The following is a 14,358-nucleotide window of genomic DNA, read 5'->3' on the forward strand; positions in this document are numbered from 1 at the left end:
CTAAGCAAACATCCGAGAATATTTCTTTTCGTTTGGGTCAATTTTGTTTTTGTTTTGGGCTCAGGGGTTGTTTGTTGGGCTTTGGGGTGGTGCTTGGAGAATTTAAGGTGAGTTAGCCCAGTTGTCAAATCTAACTCGTTTCGTGTCATATACGTAGCTCGAACAAACTGTCAGAAAAATCAGTTGTTACCTTATGTTGGATGTAGATAGCCTAGGGGCCGAGGTAGTTATGAAGCAAATTAATATCAACAGTAGTAATAGATCATTTGTACAGGTGATGCTAGGCTTCCTCGAGGCTTTGAAAATGGAGACTCAACGGGCTAGCAGAAGAAGCAGAGCAAGTATGCATACAGTTCATTCTTCCCTCTAGTAGCTGGTCAGAAATATCTTGGTAAGATATAATTCAGGTACATTGATTTGGCCCTGCATGGTAAGTGATTTTACTTAACTGGGTCTTCTCGTTTTTAGCTGCAGTATGAAGTATTATATAAGTAGTTAAGAATTCAAGAGTTCCTTTTCTCCTGTTCTGCACTTTTAATCATGGATTTCTACTTTATTTGGTAGTACTACCATATTCTTGTGTAAGGCGATGAAGCAACATCAAAATGGTATATAGAGGACAATGGACGATTAATCCATCTAGTCAAGCGAGTTTTTAACTTTTTTGTTGCCATCAGGAGAAATTTCTCTCAAGTAGTTTACTTCTCTCTCTCTCTCTCTGTGCGTGTGAAAATGGGAATGTTTATAATCATCATGTTTTTCCTTTTCTTCCTTTACTTTCTCAAATGTGAAGTTATGCATCAGTGATGGAATCTTATGTACTAGAACTGTGTATTGGAGCTGTTGGATGCACACCCTTTTACTACCAAAAATGGGGGATAGTATTTTAAGTTCAGGTTTTCCTTCAGTTAAGTGAGTTAGCTAGGTATTATCTGGATATATATGTGCTGGTGACTGTCTTTCTGACAAACACAATCATTTGGTCTGGAAGAAACTTTGGCAGTAACAAGCATGATGTCTCCCTGAAAATAACTGCTCTCTGCAAGAGTGCTTGATGGCCTTGTAGGAATATGTTGCATTCTGATTTTTTACTACTTGTGTGGTTCACTTGAGCATAACAGCAGCAGAAATAGATGTACTTGTTCCCCGAATTGACTCATTCTTTAAGTTCTGCTCTTCATATGCAATTTGGCTTGATTGAGCATTGATTAACTTTGAAATGTTGGAAAAACTTGAGTCATTTTCTGAGGTTCGTTTTGGCTTGCAGACTGTGGATTGGATATCATAATACATTACTTAATCAAGCAGTACCTCAAGAAATTGATAAGTGATCATTTTAGAAGAAAATGGCTAGCTCTTCCTCAGCATCTGAGATAAATAACAGCAGCACCAGTCCTGAGCCTGGACCACTAATGAGACTCCTTCTTAATGCTAAAGATCAAAGTCCCAGCCAACCAACACCATTGGAAAAGAAGGAACCTGAGAAGGATCTCAACTGGTACCTCCCCTTGTATAAAGCATCACTACAAGGTGACTGGGAAAGTGCCAGAGAATTCTTTAATCGAGATCCCGATGCAGTTACTGCTAAAATTACTCATTCTTTGGAGACAGTACTGCACATTGCAGTTGGGACAGTGATGGCAATAAATTTTGTCAAAGAGTTGTTGGAATTGATCCAACCTGAGATTTTGCCGAGTTTGCGAGATCAAGCCGGTCAGACACCCCTGCACTATGCTGCCATATTTGGCAATGTTGAGGCTGCAAAGCTACTAGTGAACAGAAGTCCTGCCATGACTAATGCTCCAAGCAATACTGGTTTTCTGCCTATCCACCTTGCTGCTGGTTATGCCAACAAGGATGCAGTTTCATATTTATTAACTGTCACAAGAGACGACATTCAGCCCAATCCTTTCAGAGATGAATCTGGTGCCGAGCTTCTGAATCTAATGATAATTGCAGAGTTCTATGGTAATTTTAAGCGCTATTTCAATCTCTTTGAATTGCTTTTTTCTCAGTTTCGCCTGATTGAAGAATAAGTAAGTTTCTGCCCCCTTTCAACATAAACCATTTTATGTTCTCTACAGACTTAGCCCTCTATATGATTCAACTCTATCCGGGGTTGGCTACAGCAAAATCACCTGCAGGTAACTCTGCATTGAGCATAATTGCTAGAAAGGATTTGTCAGTTTCAGGTGGAAGTTCAGTCAAAATTTGGGAAACATTTCTCTACTCACGTGAGTTACTTCCTTCATTGTAAGAATGTGAGGTTCTCCATTTTCGGATCATTTAAGAATCTATAGCAGGAAGAAGTGGCTAAGGCACTGCTGATATCATTGGTCTACAACCATATTAGTTGTATCTGTATAATCAATAGTCAAGGCAGAAACACTACATAAGTGATCAATTGAAAAATGGTCTACATGTTTAGTAAATACTACAGTTTTATTCATTGTTTCTTTCTTGAAGGTATGCCAGCATACTTTTGGAATCTCTACGAGCACCCAAAAAGAAAGTATCCAGATAATCCAGATATTGGCTGCCAATCATGTGCAAGAATCTGCTGCTGCATTCGAAAGCTCAACTTTTGTGGTTTGTCTGTAGTCCCTTCTTATGGTCAGAAGTTCATAGAAGGTAGAGATTTTTAGGAAGAATGCATTATAACGAGTGAAGATTTCTTGCAATAAGGACAAGAGCATCCGATTTAACATTAACTGGAATAAAGTGGATTCTGAGAATTTCTCAGGTTGATTAAGACACCATTGCCTATACTTTGGAGTCAAATTAATGAAATAAGAAAAAGGAAAGATCATGGATGGAAAAGAAAATTTGGAAATTAGAATTGAAAATATTAGTAAACAATTCTGCTTGAAGTATCAACTTTATATGAGGTGGCCCCCCACCCCCATTCTGTTTAGTCGATTGAACAATATTAAAACTAAATCCGTAATCATCTCCAAGGTATTTCATTGTTGTGGTCTCTTGACCTTTGGTGTCTTTCTCCAGAAGTTGGTTTGATGGACATGTTATAGTTGTCTTCATTTTCTGTTGCAAAATTTCCTCCTCTCACTGCAACTGGTTTACCTATCAAATGACAGGGTGCCAAAAGTTGCAGGCAGCATTCTGGAAAATCATTGTGAATTTAGGTATGAGTGAATAATTAACTATGCTAGGACAGAAACTACTTCAGATTACAGATTACAGTAGCCAAGAGCTGAGGACTTTTACTGCAGTGCCACATGTCAGAGATGCACGAGAGACAAAATTTATGCATCTGCAGGCACTTCAACTTGTTAGATGCCTGTGCACCGAAGTATCAAAGTTGGATTATGCAACAGCTGCATCATTTTTTCAACAGCCAATCATTGTTGGGGCAAGTTTTGGGAATAATGTGATTGTTGAAGAGATTTTGCATTCGTTTCCGCCAGCAATTTGGTCAAGGAACCATGAGGGGCACAATATATTCATGACGGCTGTTGCCAACCGTAGGGAGGGCATCTTTAACCTCTTGTATCAGATGAGTGGGCATAAACGGTTGGCTCTGCGTCTTGTAGATAACAAGATGAACAACATCTTGCATTTGGCTGGTAAGTTAGCACCTACTGCTCAACTTAATCTTGTATCTGGTGCAGCGCTACAGATGCAGCGTGAGCTACAGTGGTACAAGGTAAACAGTTTCTCTGCACACTAAACGTCATAGGTGTTATTTATCTCAAGCACACTGTAAATTGGACTGGTTTCTACAGAACCAACATAAGTTATTTTTAGGAGTGGGGAAGCCATGAATCAAATTTTCACACGGTGGGCAGTTAAAATTGAGCCTATTTTCAACTGATTTCTTTATTTTCCTGCATAGGAAGTGGAAAAACATGTGCTCCCAGAATCGAAGGCTCACAAAAACTCCAGTGGAAGAACTCCAGCAGTGGAATTTTCCGTGGAACACAAAGACTTGGTTAAAGAAGGAGAGAAATGGATGAAAGATGCAGCAAACTCTTGTACGGTTTCAGCAACTCTTATTGCTACAATAGCTTTTGCAGCATCCATTACTGTGCCTGGGGGCAACAATGGAGACACTGGCAGCCCCATTTTTTCCAATGATCTAGCATTTAATATCTTCGCTGCTGCTGATGCTCTCTCACTGTTCTCTTCCACTGCTTCCCTCCTAATGTTTCTGTCCATCCTCACAGCACGATATGCAGAAGTTGATTTTCTCTACTCCCTTCCTAGGAGGTTAATAATAGGTCTTGTCACCCTATTCATCTCTATAACAACCATGATGATAGCCTTTAGTGCCACCATCTACCTTGTTTTTGGTGATAAAAGGGCATGGACAATTGTCCCAATAGCTGCAATTGCTTGTCTTCCTGTGACCTTGTTTGCAACTTTGCAATTTCCACTCCTGATGGACATGATTCGATCCACTTACTGCCCTGGATGTTTTGGTAAGCGAAGTGAAGATCTTCTCTTTTAAATCGATAAGGTGGCATCCTGTTTAATACTTTGTTCTGTACGTCAAGACTGACTACGAGGCACGGAGATTCGTTGATTAGCTAATTACCCATTACCCAAGAATGTATATTTTTCTCAAGGCGATTGTCATTTGCTTAAAGTTGCACGTATATCTGTTTGACTGAATTATAACACATCAAGGAAGAGCATGTGCATGTTGCCTGCGATCATGAAGCCTTCCTTCTGTCAAGGATCATCACCGCTTTCGTCCCAAGATATTATGAGCCTTCATCGATTTAGGGGAACATTGAGTTTCCTTTCCTCTTGTTGGGAGTCTGTAAGAACATAGGACCAAAATGAACAGCTTGTATGCAGCATACAATAGATTGATTATCAGCTATCCGTCAGATGATCCGGGCCAAGGCCGTATGCCATATTACTATTTTATCTGAGAAGTTCTCAATGATGTGAGAATTTTCAGTTGTCTTCCAGGTCTTCCGATATACAGAGGGGATGATCATGGTACAAAATGAGATGACAGGAACCACATGTGCCATGACAATGGTAATGGTAATGAGCGAATTTTATGATTGTTTTACCTCGAAAGTTGTCAAATTGTTTTACCCCGAAAGTTGTCAAACTCTGCAATATTTAGCACTTGTTTGTCGGATCTACTCCTTTTACCAGCAATTGTGTACAATGATCGTCATGTTAAACAATTGCATTCCAGTGAAAATGTCCTATTCAGGTCAAATTCTATATTCCATGGTTGGGCACCTGCTAGTTTCTGCATGACCACTATGAAGTGCTCCACCTATCATAGTTTGATTGTTCCTATCAGTGCTTCTCTTACTTTCATGAAAAAAGTTATCATGTCAAATTAGTTTACAAAAACATATTAATTTGAAGAGTAGATGTATTGGAGGCATCCTCAGTGGAGACTTCATCAACTCGCTTGGACATCCTTCACTAGTTTATCTCGCCAAAAAGAATGTGATAACTTCTGCACGGATGGCAAATGTAGCATGAACCATTTCCATCCCCACCATGATATCCTGCTCAAAATATAATTCCTCCATGGATTTTGGCTTAAGAAGAAGGAAAAAAAAAAAAAAGCAGCGGTAGAGTTCTAGGTTGCAGAACTACACTCCTGCACGTTTGGTAATATATATGTTGCAGTAACCATACATAAATGCTAGAGCCAGGTGCGAGTTGATTTTATACAATAAGCATTTTAAAACAAAAACAAAATAAAGGTATATGATAACTGATGTGCTACATGATTTTGAAGTGCCAACAAAAGAATAAAACTTAATATTCACAAATTATTGCAGAAACTGAGCTCTGCTTTTCTTACCAAATATGCTTGGGCCATATGTTGACTTGATCATATCCTTCATAACAGGATATTGCAAGGACATAAACAAGGTCAATGGGAAACAGACTAATACAGAAAGCGGGATTATGGTCAAGGACTTTTGACGCGCAAAGACAATGTATATTGCAGCACCAAATGCTATCATGAGCGTTGCTAGGGAAAGGAACAATGTGACAAGTCCAATAATCAACTTATTCGGTAGGAAGTATAGAAAATCAGCTTCAGCACAGCGCGAATTCAGAATGAACAAAAACATGATTACTGAAGTTGAAGATGAAAATAAAGAGAGCGCGTTTGAAATGGCAAAGCAGATAAAAGCACCATTTTTAGCGAATATTGGATGTCCGTTGTCAGGAATGCTGCCACCTGGTACAGTTATGGCTGAGGTGCATACAACTGTAGCAATCAGCACTGCAACAAATGTACATGATTTTGCTGTGTCTTTCAGCCAATTTTGTCCTTCTGAAATCAAGTCCTTGTGTTCCTCAGTAAATACCATCCCGGGGGTTTTACCATCAACATTTTCCTTCACTTTATAGCTGGGCTGGACAAACTTTTCGACTTCCTGCATGGAAACCTCAAGCTTCAGACAAGGCATACTGTGACCTATTTTAAGATCTAATGCACTTCCAAATATCTAACTCAAGTGCATCTAACGACAATGTGGTGTGCAGTGACCTAAAACATCAGTCACCTTGTACCACTGTAATTCTCGCTGCATCTGCAAAGCTGCACCACTGACAAGATTAAGTTGATCAGGAGGTGCCAACTTTCCAGCTAAATGCAAGATATTGTTTTTGTACTTATCAATATTCTGTGTCACCAAATGTGAATGCTCATCCTTTTCATATAGAATGTTAAAAATAGATTCATGCCGGTTCATAACGGCCAGTTGGAATAAATCATGGCCGTCTTGGTCTAAAGACCAAATTGCACTAGGAAATGACTTCAATGTTTCTGCTACAACCTCGTAAACTCCCAGTCTTGCCCCCAGAATGATTGCTGGTTTAAATATTCTGGCAGATATTGAGTTGTCAACTTGCACATCTTCCATGCATAAGCATTTTACCAGTTCAACCGCTTGATGATGCATCAACTTTATGTTTTGTATATGTTTAACATATGGCACTGCCCAAAAAAGTACAAAATAAGAAAGAACAATTGCATGAGCAACGGTTTTATGTAAAAAAGAAGTTCTCACGGTTTACTATATGCAACAGCTTATGCACGATACCTATCCTTCTGATGACTTCCCAAAATTTTGAATGAAACTTTTGGCACCCTGCACAACAAAACTAGAAATGTCAAAACCATATGTTATTCCTGTTAACCAGAAGGCATCCATGTATGATTAAATGGCATGTAATACATGGATGGTGAATGAGATTTTGTAACGTATATCAATATCCAAATTGCTTGATCAGAGCATAAATATCCATGAATTAATGGCATACATTGAACAGGAAACTTTGACATACCATATAAGAGTAGGTTGCTTGACTTCTTAGATTGGTTTTCAATATCTTGTCTTTCGTTCTGATCAAAGGGCTTCTCTAACTTTTCTGGAGCACCTTCACAATGAATAAGGTAAAACGTGCTTCCTTTAGCATACAAATCAAACCACAATCATATTCTGGCCTTTCAGAGCATTAAAAACCAGAAGGGAGAAAATATGTGTTTGGTGCCTAAGTTTCCTTTTATCTAGCATGAAGCAGCTTCTGGATTACTCAACCACGGTTCTTATGGTTGAGTAACAAGAAATCGTTATTTTGTAATGATATTGCATGTTGGTCAGTAAGTTGGATATTATTTTCTGAATCTCTCCAATGTATACCGTATTTTCAGACATCCAATCCACTTAATGTGGTAAAATGCCTTCTTTTACATATTAGCATAAGCTTAAATCTCCCACTTCTAACTTGCTCCATTGTTTTTCTCTATTAAAACAGCAAACAACAATTCCCAACACTAAAGCTGACCAACCAAGAAAAATAAAAATTGACAACTCTCCAAATTCCATTCCTCGTGGAGGATATTGAGATACAACCTTATCTTTAACACATATTCCCTAGAGGCCTGCTTTTTTACCAATTTTTAGGGAACCACCCCACTCATATAACTTCTAATCCAGTATCATGCTTGCAAGTAAACTTTAAGAAAAAAGTGTACATTTATGTATTACATATTTGTGCAATGTGTGAGGAAGATGAACTTCCTAGACGCAAAATATCTATAAGAAAAAAGTGTACATTTATGTATTTCGAAGCCTACCTTTGGAAACACAGAATATCTATAAGATATATAGTTCATCTGAGATGGGAAAAAGAACATCACTTCTAGTGGCATCTGTATCTGTGCAGACATGGGAGCCTAGTGGTCTATAACTATAGCTGTTAATGAAAGACAATGATAATGCAATCTACATGAAGTAGTTGAAATCTTAAAGATAATCTGTCAGTATTATTATAGAATTTAGAAAAACAAAAACAAGCTAGTGAAACTGCAACCAGCAAGGTACTTTGAAAACTGTGAGATCTGAGACCACAATGAATAATTCTTTGTAAGTACAGCACAACAGATGATTGTGTTCCTAGCAGCACAAGATGACCAAGCAAGTTTGGGAGCTAAAAGACATGGACCAAGTGATAAATTGGAGTTCAGTAAATGTGGCATAATCTCTTAATTAAGAACTCACTGAACTCACTGAAAAAAAAAAAAAAGAACTCACTGAACTAAGTTCCAACTTTTAACTAGGGATATCAAGAGGCGGCAAATTATAGATGGATGAAACAGGAGTTAGAGACTAACAAAAATAGATTACTTGCTGGAAAAAACTTAAGCTTGTTCCACTTGGAAATGCTGAAGGTTTTCCAGCTATGATACTCAATGGTGTATTCCCTCCAGGAGATATAGTTGTAGCCAGCTTAGGATAGCTTCGAAGCAGATCCAGAGCCACATCTGCAAGAGTTCACAGACATTGATAAAAACAGATAAAACATGACCCAACTCCATGATCCAGTGAGAATGGCAACTTTGCTCTACACGTAAACCAATGAGATTGAAAGGCTAATTCATACTCCAACCACTTGAAGTAGGGAATGTTCAGTACTCACCATAGAATCCTGATGTTACAACAACATTCAGGAGAGTGATCCCAGATTGACCAACAAAAGGGCTAGGTTCAGCATCATTGCGTGTCACCGTTAACAAGTAGATTAGCGTCTCCTTGTGGCTGAACAAAGCAGCCAAATGGAGAGGTAATAATTTTGTATCACTCCAAACGTAAGGCAAATCAGGATCTCGGTTCACCAACAATTTAGCTGCCTCAGTATTGCCGCATCTGGCGGCCAAGTGAAGGGCTGTCTCATTGAATTTGTTTGTCACAGAGAGAGCATTTGGAGGCATCAGCCTCACTAGCTCATCCACAAACCGATATGCTTCATTTCTCCCAACAGCTATGTGAAGTGCCGTCTCATGATTCTTCGCGATTATGGCTGTGACAGCTTCTGGATTAATATCAAAGAACTTTCTTGCAGCGTCCCAATCACCCCTTATTGCAGCTTTGTATAGAGGAAGGTAGAAATTCATGTCTTTTTCTGTCATATTTTCCCTTCTCATCAGCATAAAATAATACTAGTACTATAATACAAATGCCACTAGGCCCACTACCATTACCTAAATCTGTTAGTTAGGCTAAAATTCAGAATTAAGATGACTGTGGAGCAGCATACAAGAAGAGAGTCTTGAACTTACCACCCACGCTGCTACTGCTGATCGTCTCTGCTGACTGTGTTGATGAAGAGGCCATGGACACGAGAAGAACTGAAGAAATTATAACGTGCAAAGGTAGCAAAGTCGGTGTTTATCCAAATTATCTAGCTTGGAATGGATCAACTTGAATGTCCAAAGCCAGTCACCCCGGAATTTTGGTCTTCGTTTCCAATGTGAAGTACTCGTGCAGTCTTTCCTATTCCTCTGCTGTGAATTTCTTTCTTTCTGGAAAATTGGATATGCAGCATGGTCTATTCACACAAAAAAAAAATTAGAAAAAAGAGGCCTTTTTGACTGGAAATACGGCCGTACATAGCATTAAATTCTCCTTCACGAAGTTGGTACTAGATTTGACAATGATAATATTTAGTACGGGAAGATGATGTCTGGAAAGGAAAAACTGTAAAGGGGTGTAATCGGCAAATCAAGAACATTACCATAGGAAAGGAAGGGGAGATATACCGATTTTTTTTGTTAACTTGTTTTCTTGCTCCAATTTCGGCGTCATCAATTTCTAGCAACATCCTTAGCTGGACAATTCAGTTTCAGTTTATCTATTGGATGATTAATACTACGATCAATTAATGCCGTAACCACTACCGTACAAGCAATATAAGGTAAGACTGTAAAAGGGCCGCAAGTAATCGACGGGTGCGATTGAACTAGCAAAGATTCAAGAAGACCCAAAAATGCTAAAAACTTGGGCAGGTAGTTTGCGAGGTTCAGGCATGGATCAGTTAAAGCGCTAGTTAAAGATGTCAGCAAGGCATTGGATTCCATTGCTGATTTTTCTTGTGCCCCGTTCTCATTCTCAACAAGCTAAATCAAATCAATAAAATTTGGTTCCAACTAAAATTTTTACATTACTTTTAAGATCAATTCAATAAAATTTAGTTCCAATCTAAATGTCTGACCTTATTTTATCTTGAATCTATTACGTGATCCATATATAATTATTTTTTTATGAGTAAAATGTTAGATCTCATTTGTAGTTAGACAAATGGCGTGATCAATATTCATTTTTACCTCTAAACAAATAGGATCTAATATGAAATATATTTAGTTTTTCTCCTAAAAAAATGGTATTTGACATCACAATATGTATTCATTTTTTGCCATTAAAAAGGTGGAATGTGATATTTTTGAATATAAAAAATAACTATATGTGGATCACATGATAATTTTATGTTAAAAAGTGGTCAGTTCTAGCCCATTTTGGATTGCTATTTTCTATCATTGTTGTAGAAAATGTATTACAGTAATTTTATATATTTGAAATAAAAAATTTATTCGTGAAAAATGTAAAAAAAATTTCGGAAAAACACTTTTTTGCCTTTGGTTTTCTTTCATTTTCTGTGATATCTGATCGAACTCTTTCGAGACAAAGCATCAGCAGAAACAGCAGCTCCACAGCATCACAACGCTCTTTCGTAAGGCTAACATTCGCAAATGCGCCAATAGATCTTCGTTTCCAGTGACATCAGCAAAAGCAAAAAATAATTACTTCCATTGTTGGAATCTGAAAAATAATTACTTTCAGTAGAAACAACATGGAACTCCTTAACTTGGGGAGCCAAATTCGAGACAACCAATCTCATTTCTTCAACAGCTTGGCTGAATTTGTCAGCAAGTATAGAAATACTCGAACTTTCATCAATAAAAGCAAACCCAACGCCAAAGACAGGCAATGATCTATCTTTGCTTGCATCAAAATTCTCCTGTGCTTTCATTTGCATCTCATGAACAAACTGAAGAGCCACCCTCGAAGAAGGGCCCCGTAGAAGGTGACGAGGACGTTGTCAGAGGGCGAAATCAGAGCATTAGAAGTGACGGCGAACCTAAACTTCTCGTAAAGGTTGCTTCGGAAACAATCTCCACAGAAGCGGCTGCTATCGCTAGAACCACTACCGCCACCACCTCCACCGGTAACTTGAGCTGAGGCAGAGGAGGAGGAGAAGGCCGCTGCCATAGATTCTTTAAGCTTGCATTTGATGCAAAAGGCGGAATCCGAGTTCTTGCCATTGGATAAGAGCTACTGGGTGGACTCAGTAGCCACAACCGACGGCGGCTGTGGAAATTGATCATCTACTTTGTCGCCGTTGTCTTCACTGTAGCAACCGCCGGATTGGCAGGTTGCCGAATTGCAAGCCATCACACAAATAGTAGCACAAAACCCAGCAGAGGAGCACGGGCATACCCTGGGTTAATAATGCTTGTGGAGTTTCTTCTGGCTTCTGGTGGCTAAATATCGATCACTGCCCAAGATTATTATTTACCACTCGAAGCTAAAAGCCGCATCAACGATGCTATAGTTGCACACTGACGTCTACCTATCACCGTTTGGGTTGCTCTATTCAGTTGAAATAATGTGTAGTAGGCTCTTTACCTTTGATTTTCCAAAACGGCATAATAACCTCTATCAATAATATAAAGTTAGACAAGGGTATTCAACTTGATACCGGTAACTCAGTCGGTTCAGAAAGTAATTTTTACTTTAGTTATGAAGTTGAGAGAATTTATGTGGAGGTTTTTAAACAATAGGAGGTAAGATATTTTTTCGCGAAATCACAAGGAAATTGTATTTTACCCTAAATTTTAATATTAACGGTATAAATTACCGCTCCATCAAAGATTTGGAAATAGGAGAAGAGAAATATATTTATCACCATCCCAATTAGGAAAACAAAATTTATACTTCCTCCGTCTCGTATATTTAGTCATATTTGGGAATATGTGCCTTTTATACATAGTGCACTCTACAAAAAAAAGTTTTCTTTTGCTCTTAAATTATGAGATGGTCAAAGTAAAAAATAGAAAATAATTACATCACATTTGTCTTTATACATCATTAATAAATAATATAAGTAACATTTTAATATATAAAATAGTTAGAAATATCAAACACAACAAATATTTTGAAACAGCAAAAAAAGAAAAGTACAACGCCTTTCAATTAGATGAAAGGAGTGATTGGTACGCTACATCACACATGCGTTCACATCCAGGTAGCCCGTCTTGTCTGGTTGAGAATGTGACCTGCTCATTGATAATATGGATGATTTCAGAAACCTCCCCTAAAGTTTCTAACACTTTCACTGACATCTTCTAAAGTTCTCAAAATTTCACTTATCTCCCTTGATAGAAAATTGGGCTTCTTTGTTGACATCATAAGGGTCAAAATTACTAGTATGTCCTATGAATTTGGGGTTTATTACTATTGTTTAGTTGGAAAAAAAGGCATCCAAAGTAGTTAATTAAACTTAATAGCAATAACACAATTTTGATGGCTAATGCATGAATTAAACCTGGATTAGTGAGTAAGGTGGCAATTGAGTTGCAATAATAGCGCCATTTTTGTGCCTACTATGATTTGATAAGGAGATGGGATCACTTACATGATATTCTAATCATATAAAGTGCAAGGGAAGAAATATATAGGAAGAAACAGAGGAAAAAAGAAGAACAAAAACTTGGAAAAAATTGTATTAAACTAGTGCTCCTGATATGCGTTGAAGTAACAACAACATAGTGAAGAATCTTCTTGTCTTGAAATAGTTGCAACTATAGCAATACATGTACGAATTTCTTTGTTACTTTAACTTTCCTGTACTAGTGTTGCTTGATCAACCATACCACTTTCGATTGTTGTTGAAGTCTTGATATTAAATATTCAAATTGTTTGTTACGTGGATTTTTGAGTTGATCATTGGCACTTAACTCAAGATATTGCATATTATGTGTGTTAACTGAAATTTTGAATTGATCGCAATGTTGAAATCTTGTGCTACATGTATACCGTGAAGATTGGTTGATCATAATAATTCTTATGTTAACGAAAGTTGTATAGCATGCTGCTAAGTTTATCATTCAAAAACTTACAGCAAAGAATGATAATAGTTTGAGGGTGTAGAGGTAGTTAAACTGTTTTATATACTATTGCCACTTGAAACAAAAAATTGACCTTTGTAATTTCTGCGCCAAATAACTGTTGCAAGGCAAATCTGCTAAGTTTTACAAGTATTCTAATAATTTAATCTTCTATTGATACAAGGAGCAAAACGGCATCCACGGAATAAAAATATCTTCACACACATGCAAATAAGTAATATCATTTGGACTGCATTGTTACGGAAAATTCAAAAGTAAGGGAGGTCAGGTGACATTTTGAGAACTTCAAAAGATGTCAGTAAAAGTGCAAGAAACCTCCCTGATGTTTCTGAAATTACCCCTTGATAATAAGTGCTGGAAGGATCCAACAAAAACTACGACCCTACGCCCCACCAACGAGACTATAACACCAAATAAAAAAGCATAAATTACTAAATCCACTACACTCCTCCCACCCACTAGCGCGGCTGCACCTAAGAAGAAGAATAATTGAGAGTCAATCAAAGCTCGAGGAAAGTTCCCCGTTTAGCTAATTAACTAACTAAGGCTTTGACAGACTATCCATTCCTTTCCTATAGTGCACTTTTCCCTTAATTAATACACGATTCATTCGTTTCCCACAATGCACTTCTCCCATGATTAATATAATTAATTACTATCCTTACTATTTGACTAATAGTACTAATACTTGCTCAATCCCAATTTTTTTAAAATTTTTTTATTAATCGTTCAAGACCTCTTACTTATAACTTATCTCTTTTTATTATTTAATACGGCCATCCTCTATCCTTCATACTAAATTATTTCTCACATTTTAAAATCTCTAACTTTAAAAAAATAATGATTTAATGGTAATGTTAGTAGATTTGCTTACA

General features: G+C 37.6%; 2 protein-coding genes across 14 annotated transcripts; one reads left to right on the forward strand and one right to left on the reverse strand.

Annotated features, from left to right (window-relative positions):
• Window positions 1-95: 95 nt before the first annotated feature.
• LOC113691558 (uncharacterized) lies at window positions 96-4,855 on the forward strand. Of its 7 annotated transcripts, none has more exons than XM_027209735.2 (7): window positions 96-407; window positions 1,268-1,968; window positions 2,085-2,234; window positions 2,467-2,631; window positions 3,096-3,143; window positions 3,231-3,664; window positions 3,854-4,855. In XM_027209735.2, the coding sequence occupies exons 2-7, from the start codon at window positions 1,347-1,349 to the stop codon at window positions 4,466-4,468; spliced, it is 2,034 nt and encodes a 677-aa protein (XP_027065536.1). In that variant the 5' UTR covers window positions 96-407; window positions 1,268-1,346; the 3' UTR covers window positions 4,469-4,855. The 7 variants fall into 7 exon arrangements, with proteins under 7 accessions (XP_027065536.1, XP_027065535.1, XP_027065538.1 ...); XM_027209734.2 differs by having other exon boundaries at window positions 96-391; XM_027209737.2 differs by having other exon boundaries at window positions 96-391; window positions 2,467-2,589.
• An 871-nt stretch (window positions 4,856-5,726) lies between these two features.
• On the reverse strand, window positions 5,727-10,310 carry LOC140003963 (uncharacterized). Of its 7 annotated transcripts, none has more exons than XM_072052857.1 (8): window positions 10,058-10,309; window positions 9,578-9,846; window positions 8,938-9,420; window positions 8,633-8,782; window positions 7,303-7,395; window positions 7,059-7,106; window positions 6,519-6,952; window positions 5,727-6,389 (listed from the first exon to the last, which is right to left on the reverse strand). In XM_072052857.1, the coding sequence occupies exons 2-8, from the start codon at window positions 9,630-9,632 to the stop codon at window positions 5,772-5,774; spliced, it is 1,881 nt and encodes a 626-aa protein (XP_071908958.1). In that variant the 5' UTR covers window positions 9,633-9,846; window positions 10,058-10,309; the 3' UTR covers window positions 5,727-5,771. The 7 variants fall into 7 exon arrangements, with proteins under 7 accessions (XP_071908958.1, XP_071908959.1, XP_071908960.1 ...); XM_072052858.1 differs by having other exon boundaries at window positions 10,033-10,309; XM_072052862.1 differs by having other exon boundaries at window positions 5,987-6,389; window positions 6,526-6,952; window positions 10,058-10,310.
• Window positions 10,311-14,358: the final 4,048 nt, after the last annotated feature.

This window comes from Coffea arabica, chromosome 6c (assembly GCF_036785885.1).
Source record: "Coffea arabica cultivar ET-39 chromosome 6c, Coffea Arabica ET-39 HiFi, whole genome shotgun sequence".
Taxonomy (NCBI): Eukaryota; Viridiplantae; Streptophyta; class Magnoliopsida; order Gentianales; family Rubiaceae; genus Coffea; species Coffea arabica.